The sequence below is a fragment of the Leptopilina boulardi genome, unplaced genomic scaffold (assembly GCF_019393585.1).
Source record: "Leptopilina boulardi isolate dan_hultmark-lab unplaced genomic scaffold, ZJU_Lbou_2.1 LbouV2_371, whole genome shotgun sequence".
In the NCBI taxonomy this organism is placed as follows: Eukaryota; Metazoa; Arthropoda; class Insecta; order Hymenoptera; family Figitidae; genus Leptopilina; species Leptopilina boulardi.
The window spans coordinates 1,185,322-1,204,565 of NW_026137942.1; the positions used below are offsets into that span (position 1 = coordinate 1,185,322).

The window sequence follows — 19,244 nt, forward strand, 5'->3', positions numbered from 1 at the left end:
CTGTGACTGACCTTTATAATGCGCGGACATTTAAACATCAACTCAACCTCGTTTGGACCTCGTGACTCAAGTTCCCGAACCTCGCCAAGCGAGGTTCAGTCAAGGTTCAGGGAAGTTTCGGTGCTGTCCGGGATTAACTTTTGAACAAAATATTTTTAATAAAATTCAACAAGCAGAATTGCAGAAAATCTTTCAAAGAGCAAAATGAGCTAATCAGGGTGTCTAACGGTCACGGCAAAGTCAGGGAATTTCAGAAAATTTCATTCAAAGTCAGGGAAATTTCTGTAAATTTCTACAAAAATTAAAATTTTTTGTGAATTTAAAAATTTTTTAATCTAAAAAAACTTGAATGGTTTTTACTTTTTATTACCATTTGTTACTACCATTAGAAACTAATTTATTGTTAAATATGTCAGTAACCATATTTTTGTCTAAAGAAAGCAGAAATAAGGTTATTAAAAAGTCAGGGAAAAATAAATAAACGTCAGGTAGGAGTCAGGGAATTTTTTTCTCAATCCTTGTTAGACACCCTGCTAATGTTTGTAAGAATTGCATAAAAATTACAATTGTTCATTAACTTTTAAGAAAAAATACAAAATGTTTATTAATTATTAATTAACAACAAATTTTAACTAAAAATAATTTTTTTTCAAAATTGTACAATTGGATCTGTCGAATTTGTGTATAATAAATTTTAAATATATTTTTAGTTTTGTTAAAAACTACTTTTTAGTTTGAGGTTATGTTAATGGGTTGAACCTTCTTAATCTAAAGAAAAATTATTATTTTATTTATCAGTAAACAACAATTTGTTCCAAAAAGCATTTCGCCGACTTCCGCCTTTTTGAAAAGGTAAATTACTGTATAAAATACACGTATAAATAGCCTACGTAATATACATGTAACAAAAACTATGTAATTTACGTCAGGTATATTACGTACAGTGATGGGTTGTGACGCGTCACACGAAGTTTTGTACATATAATACGTTTTCGACGTAATATACGTATAAAATGTATAAAACCATGTAGAAAACGACTGACATTTTGACATCTATATATGATCCTCTGATTTTTGCCATAACGAATTTTTCTTATCATTCTATTTAAATTAAAGTCTTAAAATAAAATAGAAATGGTCAGAAAAAGTAAAAGAAAATCTTTTAAAGAGGGTTTACCCTGGGAAAGTGTAATGAATGATGTATTTTAATGAAGAATTTAAAATTGTCGCTCTTAAATCACGTGATCAAATGTAATATACATCGTGTAGAAAACTTGGCACGTAATATACTTAGTATTATACACGTAGAAAACCACGTATTATACGTCATGTATTATACGTACCCATCACTGATTACGTACGTGACTGAGGCCTGTGCAAATGAACCTTTAGGATTTTACTGTGTACTGGCCTTACATCGTGCTACTCGTTCAACCCTATTAAGGGTAAGTCTTTGTTGGCTTATCTTTTTGATAATAGTTGACAAACAATATTCATAACAAAACTTATCTATATTTCAAGAAAGTATTGTCTGACATAAGTATAACCTTAATTCAAAAGAAATAATTGTTTTAAATCTATGAAATTTGTTCAGTGAAAAAGTGAAAAATCGGTATATAATAATTTTTTAATTGGATGAATTGTTTTTGTTATCATAGAATAAAGTGATTTTTGTTTGTGAGAATCTTCAAATGGATATTAAGTGCTTACTTTGATTTTCTCAAACGAAGTAACAATAATCTCTATTAATTGTTAAAGACAATCTGGCATGATTTTGTTATCAAATTGAAGATCCGGCTAGCCGGATAGTATAGCTGTAAATATATTGTCGGGAGGATAGATCCGGCTGCTGTCACTTGGAATTTTTATAAAATTAGTTTTACTGAATTGAGAGGTTTGTAAACATTCAAAATTCACTTCAATTACAATTAATGTGCTTGTAGTAAAAAGTTGTCCTTTAATTTTACCTTTCGTACAGACTTCACAGGGGGCATTGATTTTTTAAGTGATTCATAGTACAAGATTTTTTTATGTATTTTAAGCAATGCACCTCCGAGAAAATCATGGTCCATTGCGGACTTAACCTGAGTCTTCTATTTGGAGATTACATTAAAAATCGGTGCCTAGATGAAGTATAAATTTTTTGTGTTCATTTTTGAACACTGCTTCTTCATTGCGATTTTTCGTGTAGTTTATTATTAGTATTATAATAATTTTATAAAGGTGTTAAGTTGTATTTTTTGAACTTTTGCAGATATAGATTTTTAACATCAATAACTTCGTAATATTTTATAATAAAAGTTTCAATAATATTTCAATTAATTCGTTTTTAAATTTTCTTTAAGATAATTTTAAAGTAAGAAAGTTTATGGACAAAAAACGATTTAAAAAAATTTTTTAAATACAAAGAAAATAGTTAAGTTTTATTAATATGACTCAAAGAACTCTCATCATTTTTCCGCCTGTGAGACCTACAATTAAAAAAAAAAATTATCCCTTTAGGCGAGGGACTATTTACTGAGATCCGAGAGATCTAGTGACAATTAAATAACAAAGTATTGAAAGAGACGGCCAGTGATTTAAAGAGACGACAAAAAAGCGCAACTAACGTCAAGTCAGGAATCTAAGCAAATAAAATCGCAAAATTTTGCATGAGAAGACAAACGAAAGAATTCGTTGTAATTAAATGACTATTTTATTTATTAAATTAAATTCATTTTTAATTTTGATTTTAATTTAAATGCAATTTTCAGTTATTTTTGAATTAATCATTTACTTATTTATTTTATTTTTTATTACATTAAATTCATTTTTAAATTAATAGATATAAATTTATTAATATAGGGTCAGTTGCGGGGTATATGGGGATAGGGGATAAATGGGGACAGTAGGTGTTGGAGCTTAACGTACAGTTTTAAAATGAAGTTCAACGTCAATATTTTAACCTCAGATCACCTACAAGAGGTTCTGAGTATTGTCACGCTTTTATTTTGACAATTGTCAGCAAGATAATTCAATTAATCGCTCAATGCATAAAAACTTAAAAATCAAAGTCAAACTGTTTCAGTATTTTGTCTTGCATTTCAAAGAAAACAGACTTAAAAATCATACAAAAATTTTTTCTTACTCTTTATGACTCCCATAACAGAAATTCACTTGAATTTTTTTATTTTTGTCAATTTGGTTAATAATAACAAGCTGACCCCATTTACAACGAGTTTTCAAATTCTTAGGGTAAATGGGGACAACTTGTTTTTATTAACCAAATTGACAAAAATCAAAAATTCTACTGAATTTCTGTTATATTATAACCACATTTTTCTTTAAACAATTTAAATAATGTAACTTTTTTCCCTTTTAGAAAAATCCACGTAATTTTATTTATATTTAGAAGCGTAAATTAATATTTTTTAACCTTAATACAAATTATAACAAATGTCATTTGTAAATTATATGTCTTGAAGAAAGTTAATAAATCGACAGACGAATTAACAGAACAATGCGATCGATACAAGATCCAAGAGACGACCCTGGACAACCAAAGAGGACAATAGACAAAAAAAAGGATTGCGTCGTCCCTAGATCTCTCGAATCTCGCAATCAATAAAAAGATTCTTGCCTTTAGGTCTCAAAAGAGAACGAACTCTATTATGGAACAAACTCTAAATTGTGTCCCCTTTACACTGAAAAAAATAGTATTGAACCAAGAAAATTTTACTTGGTTCAAGAAAATCATGGGATTGAATACGGTCAAGTCAATTATGCTATTGTTTCAAGAAAACCATTTACTTGGTGCAGTATATTTGAAAGAAGAACACATGTTCTTAATCCAAGAAAATATGGAATTCGTCTAAAAAGTTAATTGACTTCTAAGAAATGTAAAATATATTAAGTCAAGATCATATGTGGGTCAGTCCACTGACATTCGTCTAATAGTGGTTGCGACCAAATTTTTAAAAAATCTAGTTTTAATATAAGTGAAACTCGATGATTCCTTGAGTTCATTAACCATAATATTATGGTAAAAATTTTATTCCCTTTAAAAATATTAAATATCAAAAGTAGGAGGTTCTCAATGTGATTTTGTAACCTTAAATTTTTCAATTTTTTTAAAAACGCTATTATTAAAAAACTATTAAAAATTAGATGTTGGAACTTACCAAAAACATAAATCACTTTATTCTGCACAGAGGAACGAAAGAATTATTGAAAAATTTATTATTTCTGAATGATATACGATTTAAAAAAAAATTTTATTTAAATATTCTCAAGATTTTTATTTACTTATAACTTTTTTGTCGGTGCTCCGAAAAAATTGAGGTTTTGCACAAAGATTTTTTATAATATTCTTTACCTTCTATTAAAATCTTACGAAGGTGTTTTGCTTCGTTTTGGAAATAATAATTTTAAAAAAATGTTATGTAAAAGGTTAATTAAAAGACTTAACACAATTATTAAAACAAGTATACCTTGAATGAAAATTTTTCACGGTCAGAGGACTTGAACCTGGGTTGCGCGCACCAGAGGCAGTAACGTAGACCACTATGTCATCCTGATTCAATTGACGGTTTTCAAAAACTCCTATTTAAGTTTCATATTCATTTGGAGAAAAATATTTTCTTGGATCAAGAATACGGGATTTGTATTAAGTAAAAATTTAATTCAAAGCAAATGAATAAAACTATTTTATTCAAGAAATGAAAATTCTTCAAACAATATTTTATTATCTTGCTTAAGAACATAATATTCTTGATTGAATACTTTTTGGTACTTCGGGTAAATAAAATATTGGGTTGCGATAATAACATATTTACTTCTGCCAAATACTAAATACCTAATTTAAATTTTACTAAAAAACATTTCATCGAATGTCAATGAAAGTGGTCATCCATCCAAGTATTAAACGCGTCCAACGTTGCTTAACTTCTGTGATCCAATAAGAACTTGTTCCTTCGCTTTGGATTTTTTTTTCGTTTATTTCGTACAAAATGATGAAATACATAATGATGCAATAAACAAAATCCTAGAAACAATGAAGAGATCATTTGTTGAACGTTCCTTGTAGGACGAAGCGATGCAACTTTTTAGCTATCGCGCATGCGTGACTAAAAAGAGACAAAGATTAGTTTTATTTTATACTCTATTTACATTATCTTTATGCGAAAATTACGCGAAACGAATTAATCATATTTTTTTACCTAAAAACAATATCTTACCAGACTGCAAAGGAATTAACTGTTTATGTAACATTTTCTCGTTTTATAAAGAAGAATCTTCTCTTGCTATTAGTTTTTTTATACAGTATTATTCCATTTTATAAATGTAATTTAGTTTTCTAATTTTTTAATTGTTTTATATTAGGGTGGTCCACAAAAATCGAAGTACCTACTAAAAATTTAATAGGACACCCTCTAAAATTGTTCTATGTTAAAAATAAAGATCGACAAAGGATATTTCTCTTCAGAAATGTCCAAACTATGGAATCCTAATAATTATTTATTGTAAAATTTATATTAACCCCTTCAAAATTTGGTATACAAATCAGTTTTGAGTCAAAAACAGTAACAATAGAAAATAAAGTTTCCAATAGAAATATAACTTAATAAAACTAAATGTTATTGGGGTCGCTAAATCCGAATTTCATGTCAGATTTTTAAAACACAAAATGGCGTATCCAATATGACGACCAAAATTTTTAAAAATCATCATATTCGCTTGAAACTCGTTACTTGGGAGTTTTCGTGGTCGCTGATTACACAGGCCGACAAAATTTTGTTGACTAAAATGTTATAGCCGATTCTTATAAGATTTTTGCCGTAGACATGAAGTAGTATAAGGAGCACTCACTGCTTGTTAAGCATATGGGCCCCCTGCATGAGAATAAATCCGAAATTACATATCTCCGCCCAGATAGCACAACAATTTGCAGCAATTCTTCAGCAAGTTTACAATGCCAAATTTGTTAGTTTGCAATGTAAATTTGCTGCAAAACTGTGGCAAATAGCTATATGTCCACGCTGATAATTTGCTCAAGTTCATGTCATGCGCAGTAGTTTTCTATGGCACTTAGGGCTGCGCAATAGATTTTAGTCGCCTTTCCTTTGGGAAAGGTTTGCAGTAACAAAATATCATCATATTTACAACAGTAACATTTTTTAATTTTTGTCGAAAAATTTCCGCAAGTTTTCTTAAAATTTGTCATAAAATTTTCCTGCAATTTTTCTTAAAATTTGTCATAAATTTTTCCTGCAATTTTTCTGAGAAATTTTTCTGCAAACTTGCAAAGCGAGGACATATAGCTATTTGCCACAATTTTGCAGCAAATTTACATTGTAAACTTATAATTTGGCATTGCAAATTTGCTGCAAAATTGCTGCAAAAAGTTATGCTATGTGGGCGATTATGACGCCTCTAGCGGAAAAGCGGTGTACTTTTAAGTTTTCAAAATATGACTGCGCCTAGTAACAGCTGTTCTCATATAGTAAACAGTGTAAAGTATATATATATATATAATAAGTTTAGAAAAAGTGTAAAGAAAGAAAAAAGTTACACACAAAAATTTTAAATAAAACATTAATTTTTTTGGGAAATATATTTGAAAATTGGTAAGTTTTTGCTTATTTATATACGAATATATAATTTAGATTTTTAAAATATTTGTTTTCAATTATGTTTCATAATGAAATAATAAAGGAATTTAAATAATTTGTTGTAAGTTATATAAAAAATATAAATAATTTTTTTTCATTGTAGCCGTATATATTTCAAACGAAATTTCTTATTTTTTTGTTATTTTTAGGTTAAATTTACATGTAAACAAACAAAATATGACAAGTTCAGCAAGTATTTTGTTAACATTCCAATACTTACAAAACAATTTGTATCAAGTAAAGTTGACATCAAAGAAGTGGTCTTCTTCAAAAGGCAATAATTCTTGTTTTGGATCTATAAGAATAGAAGACAATGGTGATATTTTGAAAAGAGTAGGAGTATTTTCTGAATCTGGTGTGCACATTTATATAGATAATAAATTAATGCCTTTCGGAAGATACATTCAATTCAGCAAAATTGAAGATCTGGAAAATCTTTTGCAAGATGTTGAAGATTTTAAATAGTGTTTTTGATATTGTTTTATTAATTATTATTAATTTAATAATTTTTTTATTTATTACTTTGATATTTTTTAAATACAATGTAATTTTTATATTATAAAATTATATATATGTATATAATTTTATAATTTTTTTTATGATTTGCAAAGAATTAAAAAATATTGTAATAATATTTAATTTTTTAAATAAAATAAAATTTATTTATTAATCAAGAATAAAATTTTGTATAACTATGTTACATGTATAACATATGTTTACATTTAAAAGAAATTTAATTTACATCAACGTTTCAATACTATTTGAGGTTCCTGTGTTAATGCTGATTCATTTATCAATTTAGCAGCCTTTCTTTTTTCTTTCACTTGATTTTTTTGAATATTGTTTTTCGTGGATTGCTTGGCAACGAAATACATTCTGGTTGTCAAGTAGAACGTGATAATGCGATGCGTCAATTGTAAATCATGTTCTGAACATCCCAATTTATGCAAAGAACTTTTTTTCTAATTGGTTTGTTATATCAAAAATTATCTCTGAATCAATTTTTTTAGATTTGAGAACAGACAACAAAGCATTCTCAACGGCTGTTATGATTGATGTCAATTTGTTAGACTGATGCTTTAAATATCCTTTTGATTTTACTTCAATTAGTTTGTGGCTTTCTGGAATTAATTCATTTGATGACAATTCCAATGTTTACACGCAGTTCTGACAAGTAAATTGTTTCTTATCGGACACGAATTTTGCAAATCTGTTTGCAGCTTTGCGAGCTACATATCCTGAAACATAAGTAATAGCGTATGTTGAAATTTCGGAACTACAGTAATCATGTTCTTTTTGAAGGGAAGAAGCTTCGACAAACATTTCAGTGCAGCCTCTATCTAAAATTGTGTTCAATTGAGCATGCCATTGTTCATTTCGCTCCTCAGCATCATCGATATCCTTTATCTTAAGGAGGACATCAAAGATTTCCGAGTTGGAAATATTAGAACCTCTTGGAGATTGAACAAGTGAATAGGTTGAGATTAGCCTATACATTTGAATGAAAAGGTGTGAATCAGGGTAATCATTAGCCCCACAAGATTCTCTCATCATTCCAAAGAATCGCTACAAAAAAACAGAAATAAATTATATAAGAATTGTAATAATTGAAATTATTCACATTTTTATTAACTAATTTATAATGTTTAATTCTAACGTACTTCTAAGGCATCCTGATTGAGACGTGCAGTCAAAATGTATGAAAATCCACAATTTTTTGTTAAATATTCACTCAATTCGAGCGTTGCTTGTAGTGATATTTTTAAACCAAAGTATGTACTCTCTGGCATGAATTCATATCCATTTTGTATAGCACCCGTTCTCCATTTTTCAAGATATTCCAAAAAATTTTTTATGTTCTATTAATAATTAAAAAAATATATAAAAAATTATTTTAGAAATTTTTTTTATCTATTTTACTAATGAAAAAAAAAATTATGCTGTATATTAAATTTGTTTAAATTTTTCAAATATGTAAAAAAAATAACGTACATATTAGCGGAAGCAACAGAAAAAATAAAAGTAAATTAAAAAAGTGAGTTTCTCATAAATATAATCATTTGGTTTAATTTTTTTTATTGAAATCTCTGATGAATAAAAAAATTTTTAATCATATCTACAAATTTTTTTTTTAGTTTTTAAATACTTAAATTAACTTAAATTAACTCAAATTAACTTAAATATTTATAGTATGTATTTTTTGAAAGTAAAAAAAAATGAATTGTATTGGAAGAAATATATTTGTAGAATAATTTCTTTAAATTCGGTGAGCTGTACTAAGTAAGCTAAAAACATCTATTTTTGTATATAGGTGAAAAATTGTTGTCATTAGATATTGCAAAGCAAATAAAAAATCTAAATTGTCCCTCTTTGAGAAAACTCATTTTTTTAAATTTAATTTCAAATTATTTGTTACTTTCATTATAGGTACGTTATTTTTCAGCATATATTTGCAAAACTTGAAAAAATTGAACATATTCAAAAATGCACTGTCTTCGATGACGTAAAATTTTAAAAAATCATAACTTCTTTAATTTTTATGAAATAAAAAAATAAAAAAAAATGTTTTCTTATTTTCCATATATATTTATATAAGAAATATTTATATTAAAAAATTTTATTGGAATGAAAAAATTATTTACATTATATGCGTTATTATTCGGTATCAATCCAGCAAACGCATGCTTACTGTTCATTGCATCGAGAAGACCTTTCATTTTCCAACAAAACGTTTTTGTGGATTCCAATTCTTCTAGATCTGGATGCTTGTCTTGCATCACTTCCAAAACATCAGCAATACCAAAAAACTGAAGTAATTAAAAATTAACATAACATAAGTAAACAATAAATACAAAAAATAACTTTCTTGAGCAACGTCACCTGAAATACCAAAGCGACATTCATTTTTTGGTAGTATTTTGGTTCTACATGATCGCGAGTTAATTTATAATTGACTTTAAGCGCATATGATTTTGTATCCTCCGCTTCTATAATCGCGTACCACACACTTAAGGGAATTAAACCGTCAGGTGTCTAAAAATATTTTTTAGATAATATTTAATAATGAAACTAATGAGTAAAATAAAATTTAAATTTCATTATTATTTTAAACAAAATGTTTGTACAAAACAGTAAATTGTGAATATATATATATATAATTACCCAAATAGCTTGACTCCTTAAAAATTTTATAAAAAAGTTGCGAATACATTTGACTAGGTGCGGAAAATCTGATATAAACCACAATCTAAGATTCTAAGATGCTCCATCCGTCTTAATTAAATGAATACGTAAGCCTGCGTTCTCTGCTAATAAAATACATTCTATTAACACACGCTAAAAAATTTATGAACAGTGACATAGTAAAAGTACAATATTTATAAAATAAGGAAATCTATTTAATAGATTAATTATAACATTTAACAAGTTTAAATACATGTTTAATCTAAAATAGTCATATTACTATTTTCATTTTCTCAAGGAAATTGAATATCTCTTATGATAGTTAAAATAAATACTGTTTCAGAGATATTGTATTTATATTCTATTCATAATATATATTTAGTATAGTTAAATCTCATAGAAAATTTCATTTTCTCTATTCTAGCGAAAATGGATTATCGCTAAGGCGATATTAACTATACTTATAACTATTCCAGAGATTATTTTCGCTAGTTTATACAAAGTTTTTTTAGCGTGCAGTTTATGTAGAACGCTGCTGCTTGCGCTTCCTTTTGACAAGAAACAACCTAAAGTTTGCATTTTTCCAGTCATAAATGACTGGTACATAAATATCAGAACATGATCTCCTAGCTCAGACTTTTGGTGCTCGGGTCACCAAGGTTTGTGAATCCTTCAAACTTTAAATTCATCTTGTTGAAAGTTAATGATGTGGACAATTTCATTTCGTCTACTAAAATAGCACCTGTAAAATAAAAATAAATTATTAAAAATGTTAAGATTTTTGAGTTAAATGTTAAACCCTTTAATGAAATAGTATTTTATTAAACAAAATGAAAATTTTATTTTTAAATATTTTCTTGGGAAACTAATTAGATTTTTATTTTTAAAACTCAGAGTTCTAAATTGAAAATTTAATATATTAAATAAAATAATTTTTTTCAATTTTCATTTTTAAAATTCAAGAACTTAATCATATAACAAAAAATGTTAATGTTGTTTGAAAACAATACTGTTGCTCAAAGGGTAATATTAAGCATATCATGTACATCTGTTGGCTCCATGTTTTTTGTTTTAAATTTTAGAGCGCGGAAAACGCTTTCCTGAAAGCCATATGCACTTTTAATTTGTCTTATGCTTCTATCTATTGTGGATAATGATGGTACAACTAACAGTTTGTGCTTCAAAAGGTGCTTGTAAGCCTTCTTACTTTTTATTCTCAGCAGTATGCATTCGTAGAGCCACTGTCTGCCGTATCTCATACCTCGTCGGCTTTTTATTTTTGCTGCATCAAAGCAAGATTTTACAGCTAATTGCTGTTTTTCAGATAGCGTATAAATCGCCCTATTTAAAATTTCTTCTTTTGTAATGGCACATTTCATCTGATAGTCTTTTAGTTTCTTCTTAAGTACTTTACCCCATAAAATAAATGTAAATGTATTATCAGGGTGTCTACTAATTTCGACCACAAAATTCCCGGTCATTTCCCGTTCTTTTCAAGATTATTTTTTAATTTTTCATGATTTATTCATTCTTGTTAATTTAAAAATATTAAGTTAATATAAGATCAAATCTTGTTTTTTTGAAGGAATAAAAATATATTTTATTTACACAAAATGTATGATTTAAAAAATGAAATTAAAATTTTTTTTTAAAAAGCTGCAACTTTGTTAACACAATATTTTTAATTCCTTTAAAAAAAAATTTGATTTTATATTAAATATAAATGTTTTTTTTGTTTTTCAGATGATCCACTTAAAAAATCTTTATTTTTTGCAAACTTAAAAATATTATTTTTACTGTAAAATTTACGTAATCCGATGCAAAAAATTCCATTTTAATAATTTACAACTTTTATTGAAAAAATTTGTGCCAAAAATGGCTTTTTTGAATTTTGATCATTTATAACCCATTAATGTAGACCTAGAAACGAAGTGAATTAAAGTTTTTGAAATTGTTTTTCTTTATTTATTGAATTAAAAAAAAAAAATTTTCGAGATACCTAAATTAATTTTTTATTAAAAAAATAGAACTTGATTTAAACGTAAGTTAAAAAAATCCCACTTTGACGTAAAATTCTTTTTTTTTCACACTCAACTTAAATTCCAGGCTTACTTTTTTAACCAATCGTAGTTGTTTCCTTTTAACATTTTTAATTTTTTTTTCAAATCCTTGTTTTCTATTATCTTATTTTTTAAAATATCTATTGCTAAAGTTTTTCCTTGCATTTTCTTTTTAAGTATTTTACATTCTTGACAAAATGTAATTTTACGACCTCTAGTGCCTTTTTGAATAATAAATCCTAAACATTTAGAAGATCTGAAAAAATAATTATATTTATTATTTCAATCAGAATAAAACATTATTTATTGTAACATTTTATTTTAAAAAATAACCTTTCAGTTTCAGCACAAGGAATAATTTTTTCCACTTCCTTCAATAATTTAACAATATCATTAACATTAATAAATGTTTCAAAATTAGGTATGGTTATTTTCTTTTCACCTAAAAGTACCTAAAAACAGTAATATATACGTTATGACTTTTTATTGTTATTAAAAAATAAATTTACAATAAATATAATCTTCCATAAAAAATTATATACCTACATTTACTGTTTTGTTATCATTAACTCTGACCATTTTTGAACATTTGTCAAAATTGTAATCAAAGGAAGACCACTGAATGAATGTTTCTGTTGCATTTTTAAACCAATTAGTAGATGGTAAAGGAATTTTATCAGAGACAGATAAAATTTCTTTAAATACAATTTCTTCTCCTTTCAGCTGCATAAATTTTTTATCATTTTTAATTTTTATTTTATTTTCATTACGTATTTCTTTTTTCGACTTTTTTGAGGCTTCTTGAAAAGCCAAAGGGGAAAAAATTCTAGGAATAGCCCCTTTCATTAACAATGCTTTTTCCCGCTTTAAACGGTGTTCCATTCATGTATATGAAGTTAGCAAAACAACTTCAAGCTATGAATGTGAAAAGTATCTATAAATTTGCCGTTTTTTAGCCGCTAATTAGTTGTGGAAAAAAAAATTTTGCCGCTTTAAAATTTTTTTTAATACAGGGTGCTTTGCTAAGTTCATATGAACTTAGCAAAGCACCCGCTGTAAAAACGTAGATTACAAATATAAAAAAAATCCTCTTCATAGGAATTTGCCGTTTTTTTGCCGTAACACAATAAAAAATTGTGTTTTCAAAAAAAAAATTTTTTTAATTTAAAAAAAAAAATTTGAAAAAAATTTCCACAAATATTTTTTTCTTATAAATTTTAATTTTAATCATATGCTCTCCACATCAGCATGAATGAAAAAAAAACTGAAAAATATAGTCATAAGTGATATATTGTTAATCATTCTTATGAACATATCTTGTCTATAAAACAAGTAGAGAATCCTTTATGTTCATTACATGACTATATTATTTCCTCATTATGTAATGCAAAAAATCTGCTTCATCTTGGACGAAACAAAAAATTTCTTTAAATCACTTGATTGATTTAAATAGAATTTTTTAAAAAATAACGAGTTGAAAAATGTGTTCAATTAATTAAAAGTAATTACATTATTTTTTAAATTAAAAATTCAGAAAATTTAAATTATTTTACAAACCAACAAATTGAACAAGTAATACTTCACATGTATTCTGAATAAATACGCTTCAAAAATTTTTAAATGCTAACGGCAAAATCAAAACCTCAAAAATTACAATAAATTTGTTAAACGGCAAAATCCTTTTCTAAAATTACAAATAAAACTTGAAGTAGTGATAAAAAAAAAAATTATTTCATTAGTTATTTCAATAAAAACGCTTCAAAAATACTTAAAAGCAAACGACAAAATCGAAACATGAAAAATTACAATGAATTTGTCAAACGGCAAAATCCTTTTTCAAAATTACAACTAAAACTTGAAATATTGATTAAATAAAAGAATTATTTCACTAGTTATCTCAATAAAAACGCTTCAAAAATTCTTAAAAGCAAACGGCAAAATCGTAACCTGAAAAATAACAATAAATTTCTCAAACGGCAAAATCCTTTTCGAAAATTACAAATAAAACTTGAAATATTGATTAAAAAAAAAAAATATTTCACTACTTATCTCAATAAAAACGCTTCAAAAATTCTTAAAAGCAAACGGCAAAATCGTAACCTGAAAAATAACAATAAATTTCTCAAACGGCAAAATCCTTTTCGAAAATTACAAATAAAACTTGAAATATTGATTAAAAAAAAGAAATATTTCACTAGTTATCTCAATAAAAACGCTTCAAAAATTCTTAAAAGCAAACGGCAAAATCATAACATGAAAAATTACAATGAATTTGTCAAACGGCAAAATCCTTTTCTAAAATTACAAATAAAACTTGAAGTAATGATAAAAAAAATGAATTATTTAACTAGTTATCTCAATAAAAATGCTTCAAAAATTCTTAAAAGCAAACGGCAAAATCGTAACCTGAAAAATAACAATAAATTTCTCAAACGTTTTTATTGAGATAACTAGTGAAATATTTCTTTTTTTTAATCAATATTTCAAGTTTTATTTGTAATTTTCGAAAAGGATTTTGCCGTTTGAGAAATTTATTGTTATTTTTCAGGTTACGATTTTGCCGTTTGCTTTTAAGTATTTTTGAAGCGTTTTTATTGAAATAACTAATGAAATAATTTTTTTTTTTATCACTACTTCAAGTTTTATTTGTAATTTTAGAAAAGGATTTTGCCGTTTAACAAATTTATTGTAATTTTTGAGGTTTTGATTTTGCCGTTAGCATTTAAAAATTTTTGAAGCGTATTTATTCAGAATACATGTGAAGTATTACTTGTTCAACACTGAAAAAAAAGTCTGGTTAAAATAACCAGAATTCTGGTTAATCTAACCAGAATAAAAAGTTATATATACCCTTACTACTTTTTCTGGTTAAAAGTACTAGAAAATTTGGTTAAAAAATTCTGGTTAATTTTACCAGAATTTCAAGTTAATCTTACTAGAATTTCAAGTTAATCTTACTAGAATTTTTCTAGTTAAAAATTTTTGGTAAAAAAATTTCTGGTTGATCTTACCAGAAATTCTAGTTAATCAGAGAATTAATTAAATTTATTATTATTATATTATATTATAAAATATTATAAAATATGAATTAAAAAAATTTGTATTATGTACATATAAATGCAATCAAACAATAACACCTTTACACTGCAATTCTCTTAATAATGTTTATTTAAATATGATTATTCAGAACTAAAATTCTGATAAAACGTGTCGAGCACGTTTTCAACATAACCTTCAAACTATTTTCCACACGAACGGGTTTGCCGTTCGTCAACAATTTTTTCACTTATATTATAAAATTAATTAACCAACCTTTAAACAGATCTTTTAATTCTCCCAAACCCCAATTTTCCAGAGCTTGGTTAACTTTTTCATCCATTCTTGCGATCCGCACGATAAACTATTCGAAAAAGAATAACAGACGCTATGCAGTGTCCGCGAACGCGCGTTTTTAACCAGAATTATTTTAACCAGAATAATTTAACCATACTTATTTAACTAGAACTGTTTAGTCTTTTTAACTATATTTTCTTGTTAAAATAACTAGAAATTTTTTAACCAAACGCATCTAGTAACTTTAACCAGAACTTTTTTTTCAGTGTACCCCCTTAATAAGTTTCTCATTGATTATTTTTTTTTTAAATATTTTGTATTTTAAATACCCTTTACATATATAAGTTTGAAATAATCTAAAAAATAATTATATAATTTAAAAATATGTACATATTATATATACTTACGGAAGGTGAAAAAATGTAATGTTTATTAAAATTTTCAATATTATTTTTTTTTCACATACCACTTTGAGGTACACCCTTTTACAAAGCAGTGACTCATTTTTCACTTTTTTATTTATAATTACACAACATTAACTCGCATCAAACACATTTCAAAAAAAACGCCAACTGACAGTTATACACAAACAATGTACCACGAGACCTGTAGTTCCTCGCTTTTCCGCTAGGGTTGTTAGTATCGGGGATATGTAAATGCTTCTATTAAATCTGGAAAGGCTGGGGAAGAATTTTCAAAAACGGCCTATAGAGTGAGTGCTCCTTATACTACTTCATGGCCGTAGAATCCGAATTTGACCTTGAAAATATCCAATTGGCTCTAGTTTTCGAGCAACAAGAGTTTTTAAGATGCAACCTTGCAGTGGTAAACTTCTGAAAGTTTGCTTCGCAAGCTTTTGGGTTCTTTAGGGTTTTTGTTTCACAGCTGTGCAAAAAAGGACAAAAACGCGTTTTTTGGCACTTTAAAACTCTTATTGCTCGAAAACTAGAGCCAATTGGATATTTTCAAGGTCAGATTCGGATTCTACGGCAAAAATCCTATAATAATCGGCTGTAACATTTTAGTCAACATGAAGTTGATAAAATTTTGTCGGCCTGTGTTATGAATCTGACATCAGATTTTGAAAATACAAAATGGCGGATCCAATATGGCGATCAAATTCAATAATCATATTTTATGGTCAATGTCGATTAATGGACATTGTCGACAGTGCCTCAATATTATTAATATTAAGATATATTAGAATATTAGAATTTAAAGTTTGTTTACATTATGACGATTGAAGCCATTATATGGTATTTTCGACATATATATCAAAAGCATATTTTGTCCTACAACATATTTTGTTTATTATATACTGATTACTGAATAGTACTTTTCGCTCATGCAATTGATAGAAATCGTTATATTTAATTTATAGGTTTATAAAATATAAGAACTATGGCTGCGGATAAAGTAACTTTAGGAGATGCTTTATCAAACGTTGATGTTCTTGACGAATTTACATTACCTGATGAACAACCATGTATTGAAGCTCAACCCTGTTCTGTTGTTTATCAAGCAAATTTTGATACAAATTTTGAAGACCGCAATGGATTTGTTACTGGGATTGCTAAATATATTGAGGAAGCGACTGTTCACGCAAGTTTGGTTAGTATTTTATATTATATTAAATATAATGTATGGTCATTTAAAAATAAGAATTAAAAAATAAATGAATTTTATATTGTGTATGGGGAATAAAAGTAAGACATTATGTATACACATTATTTACTAAAATATATTGAAGGACAATGTATACAACAATTATTTAATATTTAAATAAATTAGAAGTACATTTGTCGACGTTTCGAGTCAATACCAATCTCTCTTCAGAACAAAATTTGTAAATAAATCTTTTCAACTAAAATATTTTCCGGATATCCTTAAAAATCGAGGACATATGAACTCAAAGCACTTCTCTCAGTAAACAAATGCTGGTTGATTTCCTAATTTTCTCCTGAAGAAAAGCCGAACAATTTTATTTTATTTGTATGACCGAAAAGCAATTACAAAACTTATTTAGTGAATACTTAACTATCACAACTCAACATAATGAAATATAAATATTTTTTTAATTCTTTTAATTGCTGTAAGGTTAGCAAAATTTATTTTGCAATAGTGTATGTTAAGTTAATTAGAAATATGAAAAATAGCACTATTCTGTATTGCAAAGAGTTTAATTAGTTTTTTTTTACAGAATGAACTTTTAGAAGAAGGATTGGAACATGCAGTGATGCTTTACACTTGGAGATGTTGCTCCCGAGCAATACCACAACCTAAATCTAATGAGCAACCAAACAGGGTTGAAATTTACGAAAAAACTGTTGAGGTTTTGGCACCTGAAGTGAATAAGCTATTGAACTTTATGTATTTTCAGGTAAATAAAAATTTATGATTTACTTTGATACAGTAGATTCTCCCCAAGTGAACATTCAGAGATCTATAAGTTTCCTTAAGTGGATCACACGGAGGTAGTAAGAATTAATTTCCAAAAAATTTTTTTTTTTCGTTGTGCACGCATGAAACCATGGTGCACTTGGAGAAAATTGGGCGTCCCCAAAAACTTGAAGAGGTGCTTACTTCGAGAGAACCTTACGTACTTAATAACTATTTTTTTAATATTTAATTTAAAATGTAATTATTGTATTGTTTAGTAAATAATAATTACTTTACAGCGCAAAGCAATTGAACGATTTTCAGCAGAAGTTAAGAGATTATGCCATCATGAGAAACGAAAAGATTTTGTTTCGGAAGCTTACCTTTTAACTTTGGGAAAATTTATTAATATGTTCGCCGTTCTCGACGAACTTAAGAACATGAAATCAAGTGTTAAGAATGATTATTCGACATATAGAAGGTAAACTTGAATTAAAAAATGTTCAATCTAATGACGAATAGTAAATTAAAATTTTTCATATTTTTTAGAGCGGCTCAGTTTTTAAAAGTAATGTCAGACTCTCAAACTCTCCAAGAATCTCAGAATTTGTCAATGTTTCTCGCAACTCAAAATAAAATTCGTGATACAGTAAAGGAAAATTTGGAGAAAATTGCAGGTTACGAGGATCTCCTAGCTGATGTTGTAAACATATGCGTTCATATGTTTGAAACAAAAATGTACCTCACTCCAAACGAGAAACATATGTTAGTTAAAGTCATGGGATTCGGGCTATTTCTTATGGACAGTGAATTGTGCAATATTAACAAATTGGACCAGAAGAAGAAAGTAAAACTCGAAAGGATTGATAGAATTTTTAAGAATCTAGAAGTTGTCCCCCTATTTGGAGATATGCAAATTGCACCTTTTAATTATATCAAAAGATCAAAGCATTTCGATGCTTCCAAATGGCCTATGTCAGCTTCCTCAAATAACATTAGTCCTCAGGCAGATTTGATGGTCCATCTTCCTCAAATTAGAGAAGATCATGTTAAATACATAAGTGAATTAGCAAGGTAAATTACTTATTCTTCTATACTAACATACACAGAGAGAAATAGATGGTAAGAACTTATGATCTTAAGATGATAAAAAGTAGATGTTATCCGGTACTATTATTATGCTACTCAGTACTATCAAAGATGTTACAAAAAGTATAGTTATGTTACACACTACAATCAAGATGTTACTCCGTATAATCAGGATAGTAACTGATAGAATCTAGATTGCTGTCCGTATATGTAAGATCAAATATGGTACCTGGTACTATCTAGATAGTACCCCGTACCATTTATTTCTCTCCGTGTAGTACATATTATGTTATTAATATGTTTATTTAAGAAATTAATTATTCTTATTAATTCCTTCTCTTCGATCATAACAACCATAATAAATACAAGGAAAAGAAAAATCAAATTTTATATTTAATTTATGGGATCGTTTCCTGGATCGATAGAAGATCTTTATCATTTTTCATATTGTCTATTTATATTGATAATTAAGAATAGGCTTAATCAAACAACTCTATTTATTAACTTGTGTTTATTACATAAAAATTATTCTTTTCAAAGATTCTTTTAC

At 27.0% G+C, this 19,244-nt stretch overlaps 2 protein-coding genes across 6 annotated transcripts in view; one reads left to right on the forward strand and one right to left on the reverse strand.

Moving 5' to 3' along the window:
- The first annotated feature begins 1,427 nt into the window (after positions 1-1,427).
- Positions 1,428-19,244, forward strand: part of LOC127287478 (cytoplasmic FMR1-interacting protein) — a 34,027-nt gene continuing 16,210 nt past the window's right edge. The window contains exons 1-6 of one of the 3 annotated variants that reach the window (XM_051314428.1): positions 1,452-1,677; positions 1,759-1,894; positions 16,608-16,837; positions 17,427-17,606; positions 17,905-18,086; positions 18,155-18,679. In XM_051314428.1, coding sequence (XP_051170385.1) covers positions 16,628-16,837; positions 17,427-17,606; positions 17,905-18,086; positions 18,155-18,679 — 1,097 coding nt within the window. In that variant the 5' untranslated portion in view covers positions 1,452-1,677; positions 1,759-1,894; positions 16,608-16,627. The other 2 variants (XM_051314429.1, XM_051314426.1) reach the window with 2 other exon arrangements.
- Positions 10,306-12,818, reverse strand: LOC127287502 (uncharacterized). Of its 3 annotated transcripts, none has more exons than XM_051314482.1 (4): positions 12,440-12,818; positions 12,227-12,345; positions 11,946-12,149; positions 10,306-10,575 (listed from the first exon to the last, which is right to left on the reverse strand). In XM_051314482.1, exons 1-4 carry the CDS (start codon positions 12,773-12,775, stop codon positions 10,506-10,508), a joined length of 729 nt encoding a protein of 242 aa, XP_051170439.1. In that variant the 5' UTR covers positions 12,776-12,818; the 3' UTR covers positions 10,306-10,505. The 3 variants fall into 3 exon arrangements, 2 of the variants coding, with proteins under 2 accessions (XP_051170439.1, XP_051170441.1); XR_007843892.1 differs by lacking the exon at positions 10,306-10,575 and adding an exon at positions 11,740-11,753 and having other exon boundaries at positions 11,833-12,149; XM_051314484.1 differs by lacking the exons at positions 11,946-12,149; positions 12,227-12,345; positions 12,440-12,818 and adding an exon at positions 11,041-11,386.

What these genes read in the sequence shown, in the direction of transcription:
- LOC127287502 (XM_051314482.1), bottom strand. Translation starts at nt 12,775, where the DNA reads ATGGAACACCGTTTAAAGCGGGAAAAAGCATTGTTAATGAAAGGGGCT. An exon ending in ATGATAACAAAACAGTAAAT is followed by an intron (nt 12,346 to 12,439) that starts GTAGGTATATAA and finishes TACTGTTTTTAG; the next exon opens with GTACTTTTAGGTGAAAAGAA. An exon ending in AACTACGATTGGTTAAAAAA is followed by an intron (nt 10,576 to 11,945) that starts GTAAGCCTGGAA and finishes TTTATTTTACAG; the next exon opens with GTGCTATTTTAGTAGACGAA.